This window comes from Apaloderma vittatum, unplaced genomic scaffold, assembly GCF_000703405.1.
Source record: "Apaloderma vittatum isolate BGI_N311 unplaced genomic scaffold, ASM70340v1 scaffold40231, whole genome shotgun sequence".
In the NCBI taxonomy this organism is placed as follows: domain Eukaryota; kingdom Metazoa; phylum Chordata; class Aves; order Trogoniformes; family Trogonidae; genus Apaloderma; species Apaloderma vittatum.
In genome coordinates, this window is record NW_009701514.1 from 19,919 (window position 1) to 30,314 (window position 10,396).

The window sequence follows — 10,396 nt, forward strand, 5'->3', positions numbered from 1 at the left end:
AAGGTTAAAAGGAAGTCACCCACTGATCATACCCTTCCAGGTTTTATGTTCTCACCACTCTAGGCCATGTGACAAAAGAGGGGGGAACAAAAATAAAATCTTGGTGTTACACAGCCCAGAAATTTATTGAACATTTGCCCAAATACATTCTGTATAGAACTGTTCAGCTTACTTGGTTTTGGTGCTCCCAGGAAAGATCATTAACAGATGCACTGAGCTGTAATTACCAACTAGGAAGTGTTAGGTATGAAAATATTAAGTATGGGGCTGCAACTTCCTTCTGGCCAGATCTGTCTTGAATTTGGCTAGGCACCTTCCTTGCAAAGGATTCAATTTGTGTAAGCTGCTGCATCAAATGTTATTTAGAAGAGCCTTTTACATTTTGGTCTTACTAAAACAGTAAAACACTTCAAGTATTTGCACTGGAAGTTTTCAATACTGGAAACATTTAGTCCAGAGTGTTTGCAACGGGGTCTCTAATTTTTCATGTGGTGTCTCTTCTAAATATCCCAGAACACTTAGTCTTCAGTTTTGGCTTCCATCTCCTCAGCATCATCATCCCCATCCACTTCAGCGTTTTCCCTCTCCAGTCTCTCCAACTGCCTTGCAAGCTCAGTCTCATCTGTGTCAGTAACCACCTTAGGCTGAAAAAAATCCAAAACCAAACAAACCAGAACATGTGGTGAAATGTCATAAAGAAACATCCTATATGTTTGTAGACTCTGATCCTACATGAAAAGCAAGCGAAAATACATCCTGAAGTCACACAATAAACCCCAGGAAAATTAAGAAATTTTAGCCATTTGTTTATTTAAGGAACATAGAAGTTCAGAGGCTTTTTAATTTTTTAGTATCTTTTTGCTAAAATTTCTCCTAGTACTACTGATCTCTACTTTAAAAATGTTGCGAGAAAAAAAAACAACAAACCTATGACATTTTAGAATGTGTTCTTACCTCCATTTGCACATTAAAGACTCCTCTCTTCTCCTCAATTTTTTCTTTAATTACAGCCATGGCTTGATTCAGAACAGACAGTCCTTCAGTTCTCTCCAGTGTTGTTGTAGTCATCACATAACGAGGAGGGGCTATCAGGTTAATCTATCACATTGTAGGGATTAGGAAAAAGAAAAGCAAAAAAAAAAAGAGGCAAACTCAGTAACAAACCCAAAGAAAAATATCAAAAGCAAAGTGAGTAATACTGTTTCGAACATACAATTCTGAGAAGAAACATTTTCCTATTAGAACCTTCTAGGAAGCATAAACAACTTGGACTGAAATAGCAGACAAGAAAATGCACAGACTCCCTGATTTCCAGTATCAGCATCAGTTATTTCTACATAGTATATTTATTTAGATAAATATTCTTAAGCAGAGAAAATACCCACTTTGCAGGTCAGTGGAACAGCTTATCACATAATTTTTCAAACAATTAAGAGTGCTACAACTAGTACTTTTTTTTTAGATGTTTGAATAAGTAATCTTTTCAGTTTATAAGAAGAAACTCTTGTAAGAAATCACTGTCAAAGAAGAAAGCACTTGCAACTTTTTTGAAAACACTTAGTAACATACTCAGTATCCTAAAATTGTTGGGGAAGGAAAATTAGGACTGGGTACAGTAGCCTTTTGACCAAGACTTTTTGATTTCACTATTAAGACAGACTCTTACTTTAATGGGCATGTTCTCCGTGGAACAGTTCAAGCCTGCTCTCAAAGCTTCTTTTACTGCATCTATGCCTTCATAACCATAACAGGCCACCTCAATATCTAGGACAGAGGAATACAAATAATAAAAAACATTAAAGTTACCAAAAGCTGTAGAATCTTCAAAGCTTTTTAACTTACGCCAAAGTTTATCAACAATGAGATCCTCAGTAGCTCCCAAAGCTGAGGAAGGTATTTCAATTTATTGACTTGTAAGGTGAGGTAAACGTCTTCATAAATTCTTTAGACACACAACATTTCACAATGTGCTTTGAGAAGCCAAAATATGGCATTATACACCCACATTCACTCACCTCTCACACAATTAATTCAATAGGAATATTTATGTATTTCACAGGGCGAGATGAAGATATAAAAGCAATAAATATCAGAGAAAATGAAAGATATATCAGGGAAAATTAAACCTGAAACAAACTACATCCACAAATTCATGGAACTCTGTCAACAATTACAACAGAGGCATAAAGGCGTCGCTTGAGGAGCACTGTGATTTTGTATTTTTTTAAGGTAAGTTATATTATCATATAGCTAAAATGATAGTTAAGTATAGCTTTTAGTAGATTTTTGGAAATTAAGGCATAAACTAATGCTGGTCATATCTGCAATACCCCAACTAGTCTAAAAACAAAGAATTCTTTACCTGTGTAGTGATGGTGCAAGACCAAGCCACACAGAGAAGTCTGTCTTACTTCCAGGTGACTAACAAAACCCCGCTAATCCTAAGCTATCAGAAACAAATCCATGGAAGAGCATCCCAGTAGGATGAGACTACCAGCCAATAGAAAGTTTCTACGCTTGCTCTGAATACAAAACTAAAACCAACTCAGACAATCAGAACAAAATAGGTCAGAAGAAGGAAGTAAGAGCGTGCTCGTCAAGTAACTTCATTTTCAAAACTGATGAAGTGCTATTCACATCAGCAATTTCATTCTTCATGGTAATCAAATCCCACTTATACTTTTGATGTTAACTCCTGTTCACCTGAAGGAACAGGTAAAGGAGTTTTTCATTATCTTACTTTTCATTATCTTTACTTCACTGCCATGTGGATATGGCTTGTCTTTTCTTCTTTCCACAAGAATCAACAAGTGCTAATGCTCTTCAGAATACCCTTGCAGAGCAGAGGCAATTTCTCAATCTACGTAAAAATGTGACTGTGCTACATTGACTCTATGTTTAATGGCAAGTGTGCTTTTCAGTGGTACAGCTAACCCAACAACCAGACTCCCAGTTTTACAGTATGCCTGAAATAGTGCAGTCATGGGTTTTCTCTGCCTGCACTGAATTAATAACAGACAAACTAGGTCATGCACTTTGTGAATACATTCAAAATGTGCTAGGCTTGAGCTAATACATCCTGAAAAAAACCAGTTCGAAATACACCCAGAGCAACGTCAGAACTATTTTCACGGATGCGTGGTTAAGGCATTTGTGGTAGCCCAGCTGGCAGAGACAAATCATCTCATTAGGGTATGAATGAATTTAACACTTAGAATAATGAAAAAGAATATTGTGGATGCAGTATTAATTATAAAATACTTAAATTAATTGCATACTGGTGTAATATGATAGACTACGTTATATATCAGGACAACTACCCTGTATCCCAAAGAATCTGCAGTTTGGGGGAAAAAAAATATAAGCCAAATCAGCCTGCATTTTGAGACAGAACCCACATAGCATTTTGCAAGCAATCCTTGATTAAAGTTTCTTAACTCTCAATAGTTCCACTCAAATATAAGCATTACAAAACAGTTTTAACCAAGTTTGCAGTAACAGGATACACTAACTTGACTTAGGTGTCAAGTCACGTTCAACGCACAGCCAGAAAGAACTCACCAGCTCGGATTTTGACTGCTTGCGGGGTCAGACGTCTGTTAATATTATCAATCAATACGCGCCTCTCCTCCTCTGTCAGATCTAGGCTATCCAGAATTGTAGGGTCTCTGAGCCAAGCAAAACAACGTTACAGAAATTATACTGAAGTGGAATATTACACAATATTAACTTCTGGTACTGAAAATTCTTTTGCATAATCTTAGAGATCTACTAGGCAAAGAAAACAGGGAAATTTCTTAAAAGTCCACTGAAACACGGGAAGAAAATTAACATGTCTGCTTTCAAATGCATGGAAGCACTTAACAGGAAAGCAGGTAAGTGGATCACTGAATCTGTTCCTGAAAGGAAAGGTATGAATGATTTCTATTTTTTTTAAGCAAAGGAATGACTTTTGTCTAGCTCCATTTGCATATGATAGACAGAATGAGATAAATATCTAGTTGCTTGGTATTTATGTTCCCTCCAATGTGAAGATAAAACCTGTACTGCATGAAAAATGAATCCATGACGAACCTGAGGTTTTGGAATTATTTTAGTGTTTCATTCAAACGCAAGATTTTTTCACTCTACAAAGTAACATATACTCATTCCATGTTATTCTGTACTGTTTTAACAGCAACTGGATCACAGACACTTATCTACTGGCTAAATTTTTGGCTAAAAAAAGGATAAAGGCTTTTTATAAAATCACATCCAAACAGTCTAAAATCCAGAGATCACAGAGGCAAACTCCTCTGCTGTTTATCAATATAAATCAGCAGCTTATGTGTAAAGAAGTGGTGTCAATTCTCTATCATTGTATTAATTTTATCCAAAACATGTCTGACACAGAGAACATAACCAAGAAATTCTTCATAAATACTGTTCCTGCTCTTCAGAGACAAGAGCTGCAGTTCTCTGAAAACCAACACCAGATCACCAACAATACTACTAGCAGGCAAACATGAACTAAAATGCCCCAAAACACAGAGGTAATATTGGAGATTGGTCTCTCGCTAATAAAACAGCATCTTTCATGGTTTTCTGTATTCAGTATAGACAGTAGAAGGCCAAAACATAAGTAAAGAGAACCCAAAAATATGTCAGATTTTACACATCAAAATATGAACCTCTATGGCAGAAGTGATTTATTGGATGTGCAAATTCTGCTTCTTCATTTATTATCTATCCTGTTAAATCTTTGAGTTACTTTCACGAGCATTTAGTAGGCACTACGTCCTCAATATTTCGTTTTTACTTTGAAATTTTGCCATGGGTATCATGTTGCATGAAACCTCAGAACACTAATCCTCAGTACTAAGAATGAAATAGCAAGTCAAATTCTTAGAGGGCATGTTAAGCCTCCTGCAAGCACTTTGCAAGCATAGGAAGGCAGCAATAGCCACATTTTTCTGCTCCATCATTACAGATTTATGTAGGAGCACAATGGGTACAAATAAAAGTTGCGACTCATTGTCAGAAATCTTATGGCATTACTGATGGGAACATGTTTTGAGAACAGACAGCTTCTGAAATTTGTGCTCCAATAGGAAGAGCAGACGGTAGAACAAGGTGATGCTTACGGTCCTTTCCAACCAAACCATTCTATGACTCTATGAGCAACAAATGGCACGTGTGCTCAGGAATGTTTGCGTTTAAGAGAAACAGCCAGTGTAACTACTGAGTTTGTTATTCTACTCGACACATGTTTAACCAAGCATCTATCAGCTAAAGAATGATCTGAAATTCCTTCTACAGCAGTGTGACCAGATTGGCCCTCTACCAGCAAATCTACTATCATTAGAAAATAATTATTATTCTATGAAACAGAACATATTCAGTCTAAACGAGGATACAAGTTGTCTCTTCCTCAAAACCAGAGATGGCTTTAAGCTCATCAAAATGCTGCTAAGGGCCCTGCTTCAAGTCAACATAATTTCTACAATTTTAATACTGCCATCTAGTGTTTAACTCAAGCCTATCAGACGTAAGTTAATGTGCTATAGAACAGTAAAATTGAAAATGGTTGAGAAATCTATTTTTGGATTGTTGATGTCACGATAGAATCTTTAGAGGGAAAACAAACAGGTTAATTCTGAAAGTGAAGCAACACATTCCATAAAAATTAAGAGCAATCTATATCGGTGCATACTCTGTTAGCATCACAATTTTCATTTCCTTCTGTTAATAATTCCATTTCTAGAAAAAGGAAGTCAATTCTGGGCCTTCTTTCTCAAGAGCACTGGGAACTTGAAGAAAGCAACAAGACAGAGAATCATATAATAATCAACCAGAAGACCAATGTTAAAATTTACAAGTTTTACTTGACCAGTACATTCTACACACTGACTGGAAAAAAAATGCCCCCAAACCAAACTAAAACAGTATGATGGAATTATTCCAGGAAATACTCCTCTGCAATCTGAAATAAGCCCCTAGAAGTAGAAAAAACATGCTTACGAGACTGCATGCTTGAATGCATCATAAGCACCATATCCCGGCCTTTTGTACTTGTCGTCAAACACCCAGGCAGTTCTCTGGAACAGACTCTCAAGCTGCTCGTCCTTAGTGTACTCCAGGACTTCAGCAACGTGGCGAAGGATGCTGTAAACCTGGAAGACACAAGGAGTGTTAAAAAAACCAAAACAAATACCAAACAGACAAAAATTTAGACTCAAAAGTAATATTTAATGGCAAGCCTTCTACTCAGAAGTGTAAGACCACGAAGTAGTAAAGTCAGTGCCTTAAACTACCTCCATGCCTTTTCAATAAAAGTTGTCTGCAGTGTGCTAAATCAGCATATACTTTCGGATTTCTGATCATTTAAATATATCCCTTTACACCTCAGATTTTTCTATAATGTCTTACTTGATCTATTCATTAATTAAGCAGCAGCTTACCAGAGCACTCATAGACAGATGAACTGATTATATATATATTTGTATGGGTAAAGGAGAATCATAGAGTATCCTTAATAAATGAAAACAGCACTTCGTTTTTGTATTATCTTATGCCTGTGCATTTCGGTTGCTCAGGAAAGAAGCTGGAAATACCGAGTGCCTGAAGAGAGCAAAACAACTTACGGTCTTTGATTTTGTGAATTTGTCTTCACATTTGATTGCCTCCTCTGGAGAAACTCTTCTTTTTGACAAGTCAATATAACCTATTGGGGAAAACCATACTGAAAGTGTCAGGCACTGTGCAAACTAAGTCTAACTGCTTCAAGAGAAACACATAAAGAACAAACACTGGCTCAGGATTGGCCCCTTGCCTACACTATCCCTCTGTGTTGCCACAGAAAGTAACAAAACCAAACCTTAATGAATTTGATTGATTTATGATCTAAATTAGGATATTCTTCCAATGTAAATACTTAAAATAGCAAATCTGTTGTACAACGTTCTTTAAAATTACTGCCTTAATGCTTTCTCTGTAAACTCACAAGAGGTTTTCATAGTATTTCAGCAATCAGTGATCCGTTTTTATGTTGCTGCATGCAGTCTTGGCAAAAATCGTATCAGCATACAAAGACGCAAGTTTGAGGCATACTTCTGTAGCGCTCCACTCGATTTCATTTAAGGCTGGCACTCTATTGGTTTAGCTCTAAACAGTTCCCTAATGAAGTAGGCCTGGCCTCCAATTCTGACTCTTAGCTCCATGGATACCCTTTTGAGAGAGCTGTCTGGGAAAAAAAAAAATCCACTGAAATTCCACTGGATCATCTCTCGGCAAATTTGAAATGGTGTTCACCTACTTCTCACAAACTACAGGTTCCCCAAAAGATTCAATAGAAGAGCACTACCTGAATTTCTGTTAATAGGAGAATGAAATAAATTTCTAAGAGGAGGTGTTCTTTCATTAGAGATTCTGAGAAACTTATTTCACTTCAGATCTATCTGAAATAAGTTTCTTCTTGAGTTTCTTCTTGTCTTTCTTCCCCCTCTGCTCATTCTTATCCTGTCATACACTTCTTAATCTCAGAGTAGTTTCAGAAGTACTCTACAAATGCATATTACTTGAGAAACATCATACCAACAGTCAGGTTTATAGGAGATGTGCTCAGAGTTTATTGTTGTTATTACTTTATACTTGGGTATAGATTTTAAAGATTGCATAGAACAATATTATCAATATACAGCACACTCTAAATAGAAAATGTATTAAAAAAAAATCATAGAATCATAGAATGGCCTAGGCTGGAAGGGACCTCAGAGATCATCTAGTCCAGCCTCCCTGTCATGGGCAGGGACGCCTCTCAACTAGATCAGGCTACTCAAGGCTCTGTCCAAAGTCCAACTTGTACTTGAACACCTCCAGGGAGGGGGCAGCCACAACATCTCTGGGCAATTTATTCCAAAGTCTTGCCGCCCTTGTACTGAAGAATTTCTTCCTAAGATCCAATCTAAATCTATTCTCCTTCAACTTAAACCCATTTCCCCTTGTCCTGTCAGTGGACAGTCTTGTAAAAAGTCCCTCCCCAGCCTTCCTGTAGGTTCCCTTCAGGTATTGGAAGGCAGCTATTAGGTCCCCCCAAAGTCTTCTCTTTTCAAGACTGAAAATCTGAAGACTCTAAAATCTTTAGAGTAAAAAAATTCAAACATTCAGAAGACAGGAGAATACATGGTTGCCTGTACAATCTCAACTTGTCATCTACAGAATTCACATAGCACAATAATTACATACACGTAATCTATTTTATAGCCACGGTTCAAGACTTGTTAATGGACAGGATGGACTTAGCATTAAATGTTCACTATTTAGACTTTTATCTCTACATCAGGTGATCCTTCTCTTAAGATTTAGAAAATCTATACAGATATATCAAAAGAAAATTCCACTTCACTATGGTTTGTCAACCATGTCATGAGGACCCACTTAAGCAAATCTTCACCGATGTGATTGACCTTCATCAACCCAACTCCCAAAGAACACACAGGAACAGAAGAACGATCGTAAGTATCAGACAGCATGATGATGGGTCTATCTTGCCTTAAAAAAAAGAACTCTTGCTAAAACCAATCAATACCTACGCCATCTAGTCTACTTGCATTTCTCTCTACGAATTCAGTAGTGATACAGCCCACAATATCCCCAAATACCTTTCTCTTTGTCAACTCTTATGACCACGACGCATTCATTCCTCCCGATGCGGATGAGTTTGTTTATGGAACGAATACGTCTCCTGGACAGCTCACTGAGAAGGATCATGCCTTCAATGTTGTTGTACTCCAGCAGGCTGACGTAGGCTCCCATTTCAGCGATGGACCGAACGTTGACCATCACTACATCTTCCACCTCTGGAAATTTATGCTGGTAGAATCTACAGCTTAGTCCTGGCATTCTGGAATTTGAGCAGGAAGAAACAAAGATTTTATTTCACTACCTTCTCCTACAAACACAGTAAAAAAAAAAAAACAAACAGCAAGGACTGGTGACAATAGAGAGGAACATTGGCACAAAAAAAATCCAAATTAGTCTAAGGCTTGTGTAACTCATACTTAAGTTTTAATAGAAATGAAACAGTAAACTAAATAGCATTTGAGTATTATCACAACCATTTGCCAAGATGCTAGTTCTTTACACCGATGTAGAAAAAGCTGGCTACCTAGACTTTATTATCCACTGCAATTGTCATGCTACCTATACACAGCACACTGTAGCAAAGAGTGTTCATGTGGCAAAAAGGTGACACTGCACATCTTGTGTTCATCTGAATTCATGAGGCTGTGTAAAATCTTAAGTTGGTTTTTAACAACAGGAGGACATGGGAGAGAATGTGCCTGCAGCACTCACAAAGGTATTTGTATACACAAAAGACAGTATGTGAGAGGTTCAGAAAATAAGAGGTAGTGTGAAACTTCTGTAGTACTGAGAAGGAGCAGACTACACCCTACAAGATGACTTTCTAAACTCAGCACAACATGTCTGGAATAATCCTGCAAGACCTGCTCCAGAGGCCACCCTTCAGCAAAGAAAGCAAAGACAATAATCAGAACAATAGATACAACCAGTCTGACATTAATGAAGCACCAAAAAGTAAAAAAAACCCCAAACCAAAAAACACGTTCCCCAACATATTGCTAGTCAGGAATGAAAAAAAAAAACCCACCAAAACTCAAACCTGAAAACCAAAACAGGATTATTTCTTTATACATTGAAAAAGAGTACCAAATTAATGCTTCAGAACAATGTAGCGATACAAAGGAATGCTTAAACTGCTTCATTTTCCTGATGATAAATCCACATACTCATCACTGCTAACCAGGCTAATTCCATTCCTTTTGTCTAGGCCTGGAAGTTTCCTGCAGAAAGTTTCCTACAGAAGCAGGATGCTGAATCAAGTGCATTGCTCTTTTAAAAGGCTTTTTGTATTCATCATTTTGAAATTTTAATCTTTACAGCAGTGCTAGGGCTTTCTAGCTACAAGAGAATTAAAACCCATGGTAATATGGTAATGCCAAGCACTACACACTCACAGCCACACAATTCAGAAGACTGGGCCCGCTCTTACTCCCATCCTTAATGCTCAGAAAGTGGAAATACAGACTAGCAACGGATTACGTAAACAATCCTCTAAAGGTTTCAAGTAACTTGAAGCTGAACAAAGAGCTCCAAGATAAAAAAACCCTACAGTTTGCTCTTCTAGTTCACTTCATGCATTTCAGCTCAATCCTACACGCCTACTTATGAAATACAAGATACAGACATACTGCAAAGCAACAAAGCAAGCGGAGCAAGCAAGAAGGGACAAACGCGGCTCTGCACACAGCCTTTACCGCTCTCTCCACGGGCACAGGTTTTTTAATTTGGCCCTCTACGGAAGGCTCTCGGAGCAACGCAGTGCCCATAACGCCAA

The 10,396-nt window shown here is 37.6% G+C and overlaps 1 protein-coding gene across 1 annotated transcript; it reads right to left on the minus strand.

Annotated features, from left to right (window-relative positions):
* Window positions 1-100: 100 nt before the first annotated feature.
* Window positions 101-8,880, minus strand: EIF2S1 (eukaryotic translation initiation factor 2, subunit 1 alpha, 35kDa). Its single transcript, XM_009879164.1, has 7 exons — window positions 8,640-8,880; window positions 6,624-6,703; window positions 6,001-6,152; window positions 3,562-3,668; window positions 1,667-1,764; window positions 955-1,098; window positions 101-644 (listed from the first exon to the last, which is right to left on the minus strand). Exons 1-7 carry the CDS (start codon window positions 8,878-8,880, stop codon window positions 519-521), a joined length of 948 nt encoding a protein of 315 aa, XP_009877466.1. The 3' UTR covers window positions 101-518.
* Window positions 8,881-10,396: the final 1,516 nt, after the last annotated feature.